At 40.0% G+C, this 17,653-nt stretch overlaps 1 protein-coding gene across 3 annotated transcripts in view; it reads right to left on the reverse strand.

Moving 5' to 3' along the window:
- The window catches only part of cadpsa (Ca2+-dependent activator protein for secretion a), a 175,196-nt gene that overhangs the window by 95,108 nt on the left and 62,435 nt on the right, over positions 1-17,653 (reverse strand). For all 3 annotated transcript variants that reach the window (XM_053441612.1, XM_053441620.1, XM_053441627.1), the window contains exons 6-8: positions 15,660-15,781; positions 7,804-7,915; positions 7,577-7,716 (exon numbers count right to left, since the gene is read on the reverse strand). In XM_053441612.1, the coding sequence (XP_053297587.1) occupies positions 7,577-7,716; positions 7,804-7,915; positions 15,660-15,781 (374 nt within the window). The remainder of the gene's footprint in view (positions 1-7,576; positions 7,717-7,803; positions 7,916-15,659; positions 15,782-17,653) is intronic.

Genomic DNA, 17,653 nt, shown 5'->3' on the forward strand with positions numbered 1-17,653 from the left:
GATAAAGTTTATCTGGCCTAATGAGACAATTATTGGTGTTAATTGAACCTTTTGAGTAGAAATGTAAGCATTTAATATCAATTATTGATGGTAATTGAACTATTTGAGCAGAAATGTAAGCATTTAATATACAAAGAATACCAGGTACAAATCCATCCAGAATGTCACTGACCTGCATGTCTCAGACCTGGTTTTGTAGGCCTGTCCTGTCATTACTTATGATCAAATATGTTAATACATCAATATAGTTAACTTTTTTTTTAAATGTGATGATTATTATTATGGACATATAGTGATTTAATAAATTGTGTGAAATGCATGTATGTAAGTATGCATGCATGTATGTATGGCTAGAGGGTTTGTTGAAACATGTTTGTGTTAATAATAAAATAAATCCATCTGCTCATGGGCCTCATGTGTGAAGACAGTCTGGTACTGATTATGATGTGTCCAATAAGGGGTAAATAAAATGCAGTACTAAAGTGGAGTACATGTGTCATTACACACACACATTGTCTAATTGTACAATTTGAACTTTTTCTTCCTGCTCCTCCCCAGTTTAAATCATTATGATATTTTCACTAGCCTGTATATGTGTCTCACACAGAATACACTATATCTACACCTGGAGCTGTCTACAAATCAGATGGTTTAGTTCCGTCTTCTCAAATCTGCATGTCGATGTGTCCTCGGGCTACACACTGAACCCCAGACTGCCCCTGATAACTGTGCTGTCAGTGTGTGAATTGGATGAGTGATACCCAAGTGCTAGATAGTGCTGTATGAGTGTGTGTGTGTGTGTGTGTGTGTGAATAAGTGAATGTGAACTGTAAAGTAACCATCCATTTACCATTATAGGAGAAAATGTTATTACAATATCCAAAGCGACTTGAGTGAAGGAGAACAGCCTCAGTACAGTCAGACAGCTTTAACGTAGGGAAGACCGGGGTAATGTGGGACATCGCGTAATGTGAGTCACCCCCTGTATCTAGGCAACGGAACACATTTGTGGTCATTTGATCATTATGTTTCCAAGCCCCTCCCATTCCCCCCTTGCCATGAAGGAGAAGTTGGTGCTGGTGCTGTGGAAAGTATGTTTTTTCACAAAAATGTGTTTTTTGCATGTAAAAGTAAATTTTCTTGCTTTGAACTTAATCAACTGTTGTGTCAAAACAAATTGATTCAGGTAGAAAAACTTATATCATACATGTTGGTGAACTTCCAACATATGAAGCCATGTGATTGATGCTAGCTGAAGTCAGCCTGAATTGCTAAGAGATGTTGTTTTTCTAAAACGGTGGCTGTGGGGAAAAGTGGGACACTGTCTCACTTTACCCCACCATGAAGCACAAGTTAAGTTTAGTCTTAAACATATTTTAGTGTTATATTACATTACATATGTTTTATTTTTAATGTCATAAACATTGTAGAAAAGCCATCATGCTAAGAAACTACACCAGGAAGACAACCTGGGGCCAAACACCCCTCGCAGAGATGGAGAGTGCAGCCGCTGAGGTCATGCAAGGAAAGAAGTCCTTAAGAAAAGCTGGAGGGGATAGAAATATTGATAAGACAACCCTCAAAAGATTCATAAAGAAAAAAGAGAAAAGGAAAGTAAAATCAGTAGCCTGGGGTGCAGTAGCTGAGGTGAAGAGAATATTCACAGATGAGATGGAGGAGGAGCTTGCCAAACACTTGAAACAACTAGCTGACCAGTTCCATGGCCTTGCTCCAGTTAAGTGCAGTGAACTGGCATTTGAATACGCAGAGAAAAACAAAATCCCTGTCCCTGCCAATTGGACAGAGAAACAATGTGCAGGTAAGCTAGGGACGACATGAATCATAATAATCATAAATGTGCTTAATTGACCAATCCCCCCATTCTGTTACTAGTCCGATATTAGTGGTTGTTATGGTAGTTTTAAAGTGGACCACTTTACCCCGTAGCTGGGGTAAAGTGGGACACAAGACCACTTTTTTTAAAACAATCATATTTTCACTGCCCTTTGTCCTGAAGACATTCTGATCATTTCCATTGCTAGAACATATCCTGAATTAATGGGAAAAGTGTACATTTTACTGATATATCATTTTAGCTCACCTAGAGGGGAGCAAATGTAAAAAATGTCCCACATTACCCGCTCTCCCCTACTAGATGATGAAATCTGTTCTGACTGTGGCACCCATGTGTAGCCAGTGGAGGTTTATGAGCAGACATAACATGAGCAAGATGCAACACTTACTAATTAAATCATACATTTTTTCACATTTTGATGTTTTCCACTTAACTCTTATCATGCAAGCTGGGAGACCTTGATTTATAAAAACAATTAGCAAAATGATCACTATCTTATTCAGAAATGCAGCTTATATTAGTCTTATATTGAAACATGATGCAGAAGGAGTTGGAAGTGTAGAGGGCTTTTATTGTAAAAGAACATCTCGGGTGAGGACCCCAGTTGGATCTGCCTCTGCTGCTGCCAGCCTAGCTGTGGGTCTCTCTGGTGAGCCGGCCTCAGTCTGCCTTTCCCTGGAGTCCCTCCGAGAGCTGCCTCTGCCTGTTGTCCTACATAAACCAGCATGCATGAGGTGCCACATGAGGGCCCTGCCTGTGTGCTGTCCAGATGATGAACCAATAACAGGCAGAGCCAGTATTGGCATCTAACAGGGCAACCCAGAAGCCTTCACCAAGGCACCAAAAGAAAGCATATGGAGGAGAGGAAGAGATAGGAAAGAGGGAAGGAGAGAAGAAGACAGACATACAGCTCCTGACAGCTACACACAGACAAGCAGTGTTTACCAATGCAGACAGTACTGCAGACTTCAACTGTTTAGTCAGTCATTAAACATTATTGTGTGGGAGGTAGAACACCTAATCATCTTTTTCTGTTGGGTTTCTCTATCATTTTTAAGGTGTCAACCTTAACATATAAAGTGCCTTGAGATAATGCATGTTATGATTTGCAGCTATATAAATCAAATTTCATTGAATAAAATCTGTATCTTGACTTTGCTCAGATCCAACGCTCACACATTAGAATGCCAACAGCCCCCTCGCTGAGTTTGAATAACATTTTAATGGAGGATGGACCCCTTGTAAACAGCAAGTAAAGTAGTGCCCTTGTTGACGTGTTGATACTAAGAACTTGCCAAGGAAAGCTAAATCAGCCATCCTATCACCCTGCCAGTGTCTATACTGCCCACTGGTGGTAACCCATGTCCAGGAGTGCTGCTAGTAACAGTTAGTCGCCTGATGAATGTTCACAGAAACATTTTCGCTTTAACTCTTTTTATCTTCAGATCTTGTGCCTCTAAGTACACAGTTATGTGCCAGCGGGTTCTGTTAGCAAGTGTGTCCCATGTTTGAACTAGAATTAGCCCAGTGGGGTTGTATGCCTCCGCCAACCAGTGAAATTTCTGTGTATATATTTCTCCATCCTTTTTTTCCATATTAATTTACTGTAAACTTTGAGAACTGAAACATAATCACTTTATCTTTGATTCCAAGTGAAAACTGATCAAAAGTCACAGTGACCTTACAAAACATAATGTTTAATCCATAATTACAAAAAATATGCTTAATACCTTTTCATCAAATTCCTTCTCTTCACAACACATACTATATGCGGACAGACAACTTCTTTTATTTATTGTTTAAAAACAATGGTTTGTAAAATGAAACTTTTATCATTCACTTTTCTAGTTGTAGTTGATCATTTATTTGTTAATCATGTGGATATTTAGTGTCTAATCTATTGGAAGTAATGTAAAGTCTCATCAAGGTCCAAAAAGCAGTAGGTCCTCCTCACCTGTATAGGCTGAAACCAAGGCCAATGAATTCCACTAAGTAGTAATGCTGCTAATAAACCTTAAGCCAACTAACCTTGTCAGGCATTCCTTGTCCATGAGAAGGTAGAGGTTTTTTTATGAAAACTCCTAATTCTGGATCTAGTTGCTAAACAGAAAATTGTTATATATAACGATATGATAATGATGAGTGATCATTTCTACACTAGCATCCTTTACTGGTCAGATCTGGTGCAGCAGGCACATATACATTAAGACAGTATATGGATTATGGTCTTGTTGAACCACTCAAATAAGTATACCATTCCCAATCTTGAGTTGACATTTTTTGACCAACCAACAGAAAGCAAATGTTTAACGTTAGCTAATTCAGAGTCCCACTTTTACTTACTCACAGTTGAGCATGAACCCTTTATATTTTGAATAACAGAAGACTAGGAAACCATCTACATGCTCCCCACTTAAAGATAGACAGTTACTGTTTAACAGATAGTGGAAATGAATAACTTTTTAATATCTCTCAGCACGTCTTTGACAGACAGAGAAAGCTGTCTTAGAACAAAGAATGTTCTCATTTTCATCTCAACGTGAGTCAAAAATCTGATAAATATAAAATAATCATGCTACACCTAGAGAAGTGATACTTTCTTGTACAAAAACTAAGATATGACATATTTGAACATTATTTAAATAAACAGATTTTTTTGAAAGGTGCTAGACTCAGCCTCAGATGTCACCTGTACACTAACCAATTCAGACAGGACAGCAGACATCCATCATAACCAAAAATCTAAAGTCTAAAATCTAAAATCTAAACCAAAATCTAAGCTATGAGACTTCATGCATAATGTCTTGATATTTATAAATGGGCCACACTCACTGCTGAAGGGAACATTTACCCTTGTCAACCCTTTCCCTGAATTTCAGATTACTCAATGAACTGGTGCAAACCAACATCCTACCACTTTGCAAGGACAGAGGATGTGGCAGTTCCAGTGTCACCCAGTCACGTCATTTGATTTAATGAATTATACATTTATCGACAAAATATTTTTGTATCAGCTAAATCAATGTATCAACAATACCTCCTGAGCTTCATTCCACCACTCAAGAAGACATGGCGTGAACGGATTGCTGACAGTCCCCATTTATGTAGCTCTTTAAAAGCCTGTGCTTATCAATCATCCCTTTGTATATGAATGGCCCTCCTATCAGGGCTAATCGGGGATCAGTTTTTTGCCCAAGCTGGTAATTGATCTCTCAACTTTCGCGATTTGTGACTGAACGAGTCTCCCTCCTGAGCCACACTACTATCAAGTACTGGATGAACTGTCATCTTTACCTCCCACAAAATAGAATCTATAAAAAGCTAGCTCATCCAAATGTCAATGGTTTGTTCTCACTAATTTCCAGTATAGTCTCCCTCTACTCAGTCCTCATCCCTCAATTTAACAGATGAGGGATTGAAGGACAACATCTTTTTATTCATTAGGCAAAACAGGTTCCAAAAGAATAATGAATCTGTAGATCTTGTCCGATTTGGAATAATCAGGACTTCTCTGTAAACATATGGAAACAAACCCTGTAATCAAAGATGTCACCAAGGGGCAGCATGCATAGTAATATTAATTAAGCAAGGCAGCTCCCTTGTGCCACCCCAAAGCTAATGTTGTGTTTCTCCAACACACGATCCCCTAAAACCTTCTCCATTTGATGTGATAGTCAGTTTAACTTGCATGAGCAAAGATATGGTCAATCATAGTAAATAGTCCCCTGACATGAACAGGAAAAATATTTGGACCTCATTTTCAGTTAAGTTGCTCCCATTTTTAATACTGTATCCTGCCACAGGGAGGCAGCAATGCACTTCTTAAATGTTTTATTTTTATATGTTTGTTGAGATTTTATGAATGAATCCAAATAGTCTTACTGCTATTTTCATTGTAAATGGTAAGTTTATATTGCTCTTCTCTAGTCTGACCTCAACCATTCAAACACATTCATACAGTGCATCTATGAGTATCACAGTCTTTTTCAGCATTCTGCCACCCCCAGTTGTGTTGCTTTGTAAAATATTTTTCATTGAAATATAGCTATGAGATGGATTTATACTTGTGTTTAATTTAACTGCGTTTTCTGTGTTGGTATTCTTTAATTTTCTTCTTTGAGTGTCGTGAAGGGAACTGGAGCCCTTCCCAGCTGACACTGGGCGAGAGGCAGGTTACCCGTCACCAGTGTAGCACAGGGCCATTGCAGAGCCGATTATTGATATGATATAAGAAGTTGAAAAAACACTGTTGGATACTACAAGAAATTTTTTGCAAATTAAACAACAGACAAAAGATCCAAACAAGGAAAACCAGCTGCGAGTAGTACTATCATTATCACCATCTGACATCAGACTCCTCCCCAAGGAGAACTTGAATCTCATTCATGGTTAAGTTAATATTTGTCTTATTAGTGCCAATGTTTTCTTCAATGACAAATTAGAAAGTCTTCTGTAAGAAATATCTATTAGAAAATCATGTGTGTCCAATCAAGACCAGAGCAATGAACCTAAAGTTGAGCATTTGTAAATGTGAAAAAGTTACACCAGTATGAGTAGATCATGACTAAGAAGGTTTTAACTGCACTAAATTCTCTCACATCACAAACATCCGTATGATATTTCATCACTCGTGCCCCAAAATTTACACTGTATACATTTGCATATAGCATGGGATCCATGGCTTTATTTTGGTCTGCATAAATATTTAATAAGACAGAAAATCCTACTATTCACTGTGACTAAAAATACAAACAAGTACATGTAGTGACAGCTGGGCACCAAAAGGGAGAAGCAAACTCATGTATTTCAGGTAAAGCTCCACCAAAAACACACAATTAAACAGTGCTTCTGGATGATTATAGGGTACCTAAGTTAACTGTGGGATTTATCAATCATCTGTTAACCTCCTGAGCCAAACCAACATGATAAGTAGGCTACTTTAACTTAAATAAACCAAGATGGATTTTCTGGACTTGATACTGTAAAGAGAAAGATCTAACACCCTCTTTGGTTGACAACCAAAAGAGTTTACTTGCAATACTCAAGAGCCGCCGAGAAAACAACTCTCAAGTGTTGCCAGACGTACGATGTAGGGTAATTTCCCTCTATTTTTGATAATTTTGTGACACTTATTATTAGTTGTAATCTGGACAGTAAAATATTGGTCAAGTCTGTGTTTACGCATCTCTTCTTGTGACGTCTTTCAAGCAAATCATGCATGTTATGATGAAAGTGAATATGGACCCCTGAGCCTTTATTTACGGCTCTCTTGTCACATGATGTTTTTTCAGTAAATAATGCTTGTGATGATAAACGTAACATGACATGAGTCGCGTCTTGCGAGTCGACGAAAGCAGCAGCACTCACTCATTCAGTAGTTCAGAAACGTGCAAAGACATCAACAACATCCACTCCGCTTTGTTCACTGCCCATCAGTTCACTTCCTGTCACAGATAGTTACTTTCACTTCCAACCTGATCTCCACACAGTGCAGCCCTCCCTCATGAACTGTTTTTCTTCATTTCAGTGGCTAACGGTAGCTGGGCTATCTTACTGACTAACCACGCAATTTGAAGAATTTATGTTTATTATGAAAAATTATAGAAAATCGTACTCTGAAAATACTATTACCAATACGCCTATAAAAAGGTGACCGTGAAAGTGGACCATCTCCTGAAAACCTGCTGAATCAAAATAAACAGAACATTAAGGGTCACTTACCCACAATGCTTCATGTTTTGGGGTTTGTCCATGCGAATAGCCAGCTTGATCTTGAGCTCACTGTCTGGACACCCTTTAGACACTGTCATCTTATGGAGCTCAGACTGCTTGGGACTGTTGGGGGTCGGGTGGAGCACAACCTGGGAGTGAGAAACATGGAAAAAGTGATGAGTTACACCAGATATATCGAAGTAAATAAGACCAAATTTTCCACAGTCTGTCCTTACCCTCCCAAGCTCCTTATCTTCTAGAGCCAACACTCCTGTGCTCTCAGTGAACAGCTTCACTTTGACAGCAGGTAATGGCTGAGTGGTGGAGAAGTCACCCTGGGTACCCCAACTATACACAGAGAGAGAGAGAGAGAGAGAGAGAGAGAGAGAGAGAGAGCATTGTGTTAGACATGATAATGTCTCTGGAGCTGTTGCTCTGTCACAAAGCATCTGACTCGCTTAGCTGCTTTTAACATGGTTCCGGTAAAACTGGAACTAAAAGCACTGGAGCCGAAACAAGCACATGTTTAGATGAACTGTTCCTGAAACAGATGTTTGAAGGAAATCCGTTAGGGTCTGTGCAACACACACATTTCAGAGCAACACATGGTGTATAATCCCCCCCTCCATTAGCCCAGCTCTTCACTGTATAGTAGAGTGTGTGTGAAAGGATGAATGTGACGTACCGTGAAAGTGGTGGTTACGACTAGAAAATCGCTATATATATATATTTCCAATCATAAATGCCTGTGTCGCTTTGTTGCCAAAAAGTACAGATGAGGTCCTGACTCACTGAGACTTTTGGGACTGAGCTATCATTAATCCTATTACTTAAATCAGTGCTTTTCCTTCTCTGGCCAGTCAATATCTGTGAAACTCATGAGAAAAGACAGCGTCTAACATAAATGGATAAATCTCTACACTTATGGATACATGTATACATGTCTGACAAACATGGCGGGAGCAGTAATGACAATTATAGAGACAGTCGTATTGCCAATAATGGTAGGATATGTGAATACGCATAATGGTAATCAGAATACATGTATTGTATAAAAAGCAATCTAGTTGTAATCAAAATCCACGATCTGCTGCCACCATGATCCATAATCATATTCCTGCCCTTATCCCTTCATCCTGTCATCCAGCCCCTGGACGAACCCTAATTAGGAACCTTCAGTGCCACTCGGAGGTCCCATGTTGTGGACAGATAATAAACTCCTAATATGACCCTTGATGGCTAAAAGCTACCAAACACAAGTGTTGCAGTGTGTGCTGCTACTCCTGTGAACAGGGCTTTTCATCTTGGGTGAAGTTGGGTAATGTGAGACACCTAAGCTACACTCTGTTTATTTCCTGTTCCAGCCATTGGTTTCACCCAACATGTGGAGAAGACAATGGGCAGATCGTTGATGATGAGTCTCTGACCTGCAGGACTGTTTGTTCCTGAGTAGCACCAATTTTTTTTTTTTTAAATGTGATACACCTTTAACAGAATGTCTTAAATTATTTTTTATAGTTTCTTTATTTAGGCGAGGGTTTATTATGAAACCCTTACTTTTATAAATCAATATGAATTAATGTTTTTATCCCAGTCATTTCTTTAGAATGGTTTTCAGAAATTGGCGATATTATGCTTAACATGCATGAAGCAAAGTTATCTAGTTTTTTTTACAAAGCCTAATACAAGTGTCCCAGATTACAAAGTGACCTGTCCCAGATTAAAAAATTCAGTCCGAAATTTTATTTTTTGGGCATAGAACACTAAAAGCTGTGTGATGCATCCTCTGAGTATGATATCTCCATTATTTCTGGTTTGGTAAGAAAACATTAAAAACATGTTTACAGTTCAAAACAATACACACAGTGATTTGCAATACACTAAACACAATTGTATACATTAGTCAGAAGAGGAAGAAGAGTGAAGGTGTGAGGGGGAATCCACAGAGGAGAAGAAGAACGAAGAGGAGGAAGAGGAATAGGCAGAGGCCGTGCCAGAGGTAGAGGCCAAGGTGGAGGTAGAGGAAGAGGAAGAGGTAGAGGAAGAGGAAGACCTGAAGCAGGAGAAGAACGTGCTCAAAGAAGAAGAGGACCAAATTGATCAAATGAAAATCTGGCTGAGGGAGGCTGGACTAAGAGTTCAGCCAAATCTTAGCAGATATACAGTGAAATCTGTCATTGTAACCTGTCCTGGATACAGAGTTTTCTGTTTGTCTGATATTTGCTGAGTTTACAGTATTATACACACTACTGTAGTAGCATGGAAACTGGGACATGTTTTGTTGTGATTCTCCATGTTGACATGTTGACATATTGACTGATTTGGGTATATGGGGAGAAATAGTCAGTCTGCGGCATTGGTCTTGTGTAGTGTTTGGTGAATTTATTGTATATTTGCACTTTCTCTGTGTACTGTGCCACCTTGTATTCAATTCAATTGTATTTGTATAGCGGCATATCATAATATACATTATCTCATGGCACTTAACATGTTTTGGTCGAGATCTTAAAGCAATAAATAATCCCAACAGTTCCCACGATGAGCAGCACTTTGGCCATTGTGGAGAGAAAAAACTCCCTCATTAACTTGCAGGCGGTCATCTGCCTATGCTGGTTGTGGTGAGTGGAGACAAATAGGTAAAGAGGAGAACTTCATGGGTGGCAAAGAGGGGACAGATAAGAGAAAGAGGGGAGACCAGGAACAGTTGTGTGACCATAGCAATTAAGTTCTGTCTGACTGGTTGTTCTAATGAAAATGGTACGAGACATATTTAATTTAATAATAATAATAACAACACTAATAATAATAATTGTTGTTGTTGTCATATGGATCCTGCAGCTCTGTATCTGAGGTACATTTCATAGACCAATAAAAATAAGAACATATATCTGCAATTAAAACAGGTAATATCTAATACTCCTAAATATGTATGGTATCATCAGGCGTTTATACAGTCTTAACTGACCTACTGTTGGACTCTATGAGATTAATCTTGGTCTGTGCAGTTTAATCTAAAACACTTAATTTCCATACAGCTCTTGAACACAACCTTATACCTGCTTTCAATAGTAATTATGATTTAAAATAATTTCTCTGCACACAAACAGAACTAGAATTCAGATTTGGGGTTGTTGGAACTACTTCTCCTCTTTCTACTACAAGGAATTTACAGTACACTGGGAGGATTTTATTGATTAGAAAGAGGCTGCAGTAAGTGAATTTGGGATTTAAGGCAGATCAACATGGCTGGAAAGCAGTAGCCTGCCCCAGTGGAGGCTGGTTACAGGCTTTTTATCGCAACATCCGGTTGATCAATCCACAGAAAAGCCCTGCACCAGACCATAACAGAGACAACAGAACACAATGGCTCTGAACAGGGAGGAAAGACCCCAACCAGGCCCCAAGATGTTAGGGACACACAATCAGGTCTGATCAGCATGTGATGGGCCTGCCTTATCGCAGAGGGTTTCTTGTGTTTACAGTTTTTCTCAGTTGTTAACACACAAAAAGTGAAAATTCTGCACAATTTGCACAACCTTCACTTCATGTACCAATCGCTCGACCCAGTTTGGCACTACTTCACACTCCCTTATCTGCATTAGACTCTGACTTTCCTTCTTTACACTCTGATGTCAATTACACATCACCTTGTTGTCAAAACACTACACACAATGTTCAGTTGTTGCACACACTTCTCAAGTAAAATCTCAAAGCATCAACCTACAACACACAAATACTAAAATCTCTGTTGTCAGGTCTGTTGAACAATTTCACCGCATTTACACAGCCGAACAGGAGACTGAAACTGTAGATATGGTTCGTGAGAACAACGCTATCACACTCAGACAAATAAAAACTAGGATCCTGGCTGACCATGCCACATTTAGAAACGTCCAGACCGTCAGCGTCTCTACATTGGACTGTATTCTTCATAGGAATGCCATGCGGATGAAACAAGTGTTCAGGGTCCCATTCGAACGGAACACAGGCATGAAGGAGTTACGGCGAGAGCTTGTGCTTGTAAGTACCATACATTCAGCACTGACACATGCATGTATTGTACCTGTAATCCAATATTGTTCCTTTTCTACAGTGTCTCACTGTAGCCCACTGTGTTGACCTCTCTGTGTCCATACTGTAACTTGCATTCTCATGCTGTCTGTGTCAGCGGATCCAGGAGCATGACACAGCTGATGAGTTGTACCAGTACATCTCTATTGATGAGGTGGGATTCAACCTGGTGAAGAGGAGGCGACGGGGCAGAAACGTCATTGGCCAGCGGGCCATTGTTGAGGTCCCCGGCCAGCGTGGTGGGAACATCACAATGTGTGCTGCAATGAATCACCATGGGATCTTGCACCGTCATGCCCACCTAGGGGCCTATAACACTGCCCGTCTCCTCGTCTTCCTGGATGGCCTGCATGACCTGCTGGTACCACCTGGCCAGATAGATGACCCACAGCGGATCGATCACGTTGTCATCTGGGACAATGTGAGCTTTCAAGTGCGTGAGTGGTTCCAGGACCACTCACGCACGGGGGTTGAGCAGGCCGGTTTACAGTACTGTTCTCTGTGTGTACCGAAATAAACCTTTCTTTGCTGCATATTTGTGTGCTGTTTTATGTTTGACTATGAAAAAAGTAGGTCTACACTGAGACTTTTTACAAAAGGAGAAATGGATCATTCTCCAGTCATTGTCATTCATATGGTGTGTTCCATTTCGATGATTGTGTTTTCAATTTTGCACTTCAGTGTGCTGTAAATGCTTGGTAGTGTGCAAGCAAATGCTTAGTTGTGTGTACTCAATGAATGGTATGTGTGTGTCATTTGAAAATATGTCTGTGTGTACCAAATGAAAACACGAGTTCCATTTTGTGAACAGGTAAGAGATTTGATAGCAAAGAGTCATCTTGCAAAAGGAGTGTCAGGTTTAGCATTTTGTGTGTGAGGTTTTCAGTTGTCTGTGGGCAGTTTTGAGAAAGCCGTTATTGTTTTGAAAAACGTGTGTTAACAATTGTGAAAAGCTGTAAGGCCGAAACACCCAACAGCACTAAGGTACACAGCTGATATGTTCCTAACATCCACTGGTGGTCGCTAATATCTGCTGTGATCCCTGATATCTGCTGGTTGGCAACATAACATCAAGATGAAGGGACAACCTATTTTAGTTTACAAAACACATCAGAATGATGAAATTGTCTATTTCAGTGACTTTAACTCTGTCAAAATTTTTGGTTAGATTTTTCTGAAATTTTTTATTTTCAATCACATCAGCCATGAGAGTTTTTATTCAAAATGGATCCAAAAACGAATACATCCAGTGAGCACCAGTCCTTTGAAAGAAGAGAGGTCAGAGGAGCCTGGTTGTAGCTCATAAAAAGGCTGTAGTAGCTGATGCTGGGTTGAGAAGGCATGGGAATGTTCTTTTAACACACATTGGGCCCTGAATAAAAATCAAAGTGTTCATCCCTCTATAGCCACAGTATACCATCTTATTATAGCTACTTCCAGCAGGATAATGCTCCATGTGACAAAGTATAAGCCTCAAACTGGTCTCATGAACCTGGCAGTGAGTTCAGTGAACGTCAATGTCCTCTTCAGTCACCAGATGGGAATCTATTACAGTTTTTTTCAATTGCATAAACACTCAAATCAAAAGTATTATACAATTATCAAAACCTTACACTCAAGGAGCAAAACATCGGCCCAGATTTGCACCACTATAAGCACAATATCAGACTCACACTTTTTGCAAAACGATACATACAGTGTTTGCACAACATTAACTTCACTTCCCTGCAATTCCAAAGCACTAACTGTCAAATGACCACCCCTATGAGCTAGTAGGTTCAACACAGCCATCAGTTGCGCAAACATATGATTGCTTAATTTTAGACACACCAATCAGGTTTACAGTTTTTTTCGATTGCATAAACACTACAATCAAAAGTATTACACAATTATCAAAACCTGACACTCAAGGAGCAAAACATGGGCCCAGATCTGCACCACTATAAGCACAATGTCAGCTTCACACATTTTGCAAAACAATACACAAAGTGATCTGCAAAACACTAAACACACTTGTATACATTAGACACAGAAGGATATCATGATGTCACTTCCTTGCATTTCCAAAGCACAGCCTGTCAAATGACTCCCCCTATGAGCCAATTGGTTAAACACAGCCATCAGGTGCACAAACACATGACTGCTTAATTGAAGACACACCAATCAGGTTTAAGCACTATAAAAATGCAAGTGAGTTCACCTGGCTTCAACCAAAATGGAAGGAGTCAGAAGAGGAAGAAGACTGAGGGTGAGAGGGGGAATCCGAGGAGGAGGAGAAGGAGGAAGAAGCAGAAGCAGAGGCGGAGGCCGTGTCAGAGGTAGAGGCCGAGGTGGAGGTGGAGGAAGAGGAAGAGGAAGACCTGAAGCAGGGGGAGAACGGGCTCAAAGAATAAGAAGACCAAATTTATCTAATGACATTCACGCAACACTAGTGAACCACGGATTGACGCTGAGGGAGGCTGGACTAAGAGTTCAGCCAAATCTCAGCAGATATACAGTGGCATCTGTCATTAGGACATTCGACAAGAAAACAGGTAAACAATATCTGTCTTCAGTTACAGTTATCAGCTGCTTATTGTATTCACCATATCAGCACTTTTGATACCCCATCCTGTGATATTTTACATTGGGTTACATGTATTTTTTCTACATTGGATTGAGGGTCGAGAACGACAAGGAGGAAGGGTGCCCATATTCACGCAAGATCAAGAGAGAGAGATAATAAACATGGTTTTGGCCAATAATGCTATAACGCTCAGAATTTTAGCCAATATTATCGATGACCAGGCCATTTTCAATAATCATCAGGTCTCTCAGTCAACACTGGCACGCATCCTGAAAAGACATCAGGTTGAAATGAAACAACTTTATCGAGTGCCTTTTGAGCGAAATTCAGAGAGGATCAGCTGCGGCATGAGTATGTGGAGGTATGTATTGTTCACTTTAGCATTGTGATGTTGCATACTGCATATGTAACCTTTTTACAGGTAAATGTACTGTATACCACACCTATGCTGAACTACACAATCTTGTTTTTCACTGTATTTCAGAGAGTTTTACAGATGGATTGCTGAGGAAATCCCACATGAATTCATTTACATAGATGAGGCAGGGTTCAACCTGACAAAAGTAAGAAGGAGAGGCAGAAATATCATTGGCCACAGGGCTATAATCAATGTCCCAGGGCAACGTGGGGGTAACATCACCTTTTGTGCTGCCATTACACAGAATGGGGTCCTCCTCCAATATGGGTCCTTACAACACACCTCACATTCTCACATTTTTGGACCGTTTGCACAACATCGTCACAGCAGTAAACCACATGCACCAGATTCAATACACTGTCATCTGGGACAATGTCTCATTCTCCCGCTCTGCTCTGGTCCAGAACTGGTTTCAACAACATCCACAGTTTACTGTTCTATACCTTTCACCATACTCTCCGTTTTTAAACCCAATCGAAGAGTTTTTCACGGCATGGCGGTGGGGGGTTTGCGATCTCCAGCCCCAGACTCAGGTACCCCTAATTCAGGCCATGGAGGAGGCCTGTGACCAAATCAACGCTGCAGCTTTGCAAGGATGGATTCGACATTCAAGACGGTTCTTCCCTCTTTGTCTTGCCAATGAGGCTATCGCCGGTGAAGTTGCAAAGGATCTGAGGTGTTCTGCTGATTGTGTGTGTGGTTATGCTGATTGTGTATAGTGTTTTGAAGCACCGGGCCCTGTTTTTAAAATCGTGCTTAAGTAATCGAAAAAAACTGTAAGCAGTCGTGAAAAACTGTAAATAATCATAGTGATGTGGTAAAACAGGAGATTAAAAGTATGAGTGTGCAGCAGAAAAGAGGTTGTTTGAGAACAAAGGGAGGAAGTATCCATATAGTTTTCCTTATTAAGTGCTCAGTGAGAGTTGCAATGGTTAAGGTTAGGGTGAAAGACTGGGGAATGTGTTATATGAAGGAGTATTCCTACATTTGTGTGTGTGTGTGTGTCAGTTTGTGCGTGCTGTCTGTCTTGTACATACGTGGGTTTTGAGGCCTCAGCCTGGTCTGTTTGCAGTTTATGTCCTCCCTCCACCTCCATGGTGCAATAAACAATCCTGTTTGGAGCCAACGACTTCAGACCCTGAACCTCCATGATCACCACCTGCAGCACATAGACATAGTTTGAGCAGAGGAAGAGAGGGAGAAGGAGAGTGGTTGACAGGGCCCAAAATGTTTGGACGGCAATTTAGAAAATAACTCAGACTTAACTTAACAGAAAACTCATCAAGCAAGAGACGGAATTGTTGTAAGCTGCAAATTGCATCTTTATATGTCACAGAGTTGCATGACAGAAGCCCAGGTAACAGGCCCAGTAATGGTATTAGTCACATCTGGTTAACAGGCATCATTATGGGCCTCAGTTATCACATTATATCAGACTTGTGCAGTTGTAGGTATAAACCTAAAAGGCTGTGTATGTGACAGTTGACACCTCTAGTATGTGGTTGGCTGTTTGTAGCAACATAATAAGCCTTCAGAGAACAAAAATGGGGGGCGTACGACCCCAGTATTTAAAGGGCTAGGAAAGCTATTTACCAGAGGGTGGCATTATCACACATTTTTTTAATTACCATTTTTATATTATGGGCAGATGTCTGCTTTGCAGGAAAATATTTTATCAATGAAGTGTTATGGAATTGGGCTAATTCATCAGAATATCATCTCTACATTGACATCATCCTGAATTATCTGCAATAACAAAAAAAACATGCATTTTACACATACTGTAGGTGGTCAGGCTGTTGCATGCTGTTGTTTGTTCATTAGACCTCAAAGGGATAGAAAAATGTAAATTCACTCATTATCTACTCACCACCACATGAAGTCTCAGTGGTAAACAATGTTTCGGCCAAAGTGACCTCTTCTTCAAAATAATAAACTAACAGAAAAAAACACAACAAGCCTCCATATTGCTAGTGTTGTCACCAAAGTGTCTAAGAAAGGCTAAAAAGGCATGTGTTTTTTCTATTGTTTTATTATGTCTAAAGAAGAGGTCACAATTGACTTCAATTGTATTGGATTTGGCTCCAATGATGTTTACCCCTGAGATTCCAGTAGTGTTCTGTGGACTCAAACACTTCACCCACCCCTCCATCAGAATAGTGGTGAGTAGATAATGAGTGACTTTACATTTTTCGGTGAACTATCCCTTTAATGAAAACCCATTGAATAAATGGAGCCAAACAGTAACATCAGGTCAGTATTTTGATGATGATGTGACTAGACAATGTGGGACTATTGCACTTATGAGGAGCTATTTGAATAATTGAGTAGAAGGATTCTAGCCCATTCAAATCAGACGTATAAACTAAAGTAAGTGAGAGTGTTGTTAAAGTTGTTGGTTGTCCACAAAGGCAACTATGTTTCTCTGATTTGAAAACCAGACGCAAGGGAAACAGATGGTCGAGCTTTGTGCAATTACAGAGGTAATGTAGAGAGAAAGAGAGAGTGTGTTTTGAGCCTCCACAGTGACTATTCTTTAACATTTGATTCAACAGAAGGTTTTTATCTGTTTGCTGCTTTCAAACCTGTTGGAAATCCGTTCTGGCTGTTTTTAAATTATGAGAACAGACGCCACTGTCACCCTGTTTGACTCCACTTTCAGAATTTGCTGCAGAGAGTATAGTGAAATATGTCGGTCTCGTACTTAAATCATGAAATGTGATCACAAAAAAAGCTACTTTCTATGTACATTAAACCCACTCAATCCTGTGCAGTGATTCATGCTTGCTCAATAAATTTGTTGTTAATGAGCATATATATTGTTTGAAGGGTTAATGTTGATAACTGAATAAAGTAGAGAATTACCTTAGCTTACTGAAACTGAAGCCTGTCTCCAGAGCGCAGACTCACAAACTGTGGGCAGGTGCTGCCAGGCTACAGAAAGCATTCATTGTACAGAAGAATTTATCCCACCTCACCAACATTGTAGAGATAGAAAAGTGTATTTTTCTTTATGAGATGCTAGAAAGCA

The sequence above is a fragment of the Pleuronectes platessa genome, chromosome 2 (assembly GCF_947347685.1).
Source record: "Pleuronectes platessa chromosome 2, fPlePla1.1, whole genome shotgun sequence".
In the NCBI taxonomy this organism is placed as follows: domain Eukaryota; kingdom Metazoa; phylum Chordata; class Actinopteri; order Pleuronectiformes; family Pleuronectidae; genus Pleuronectes; species Pleuronectes platessa.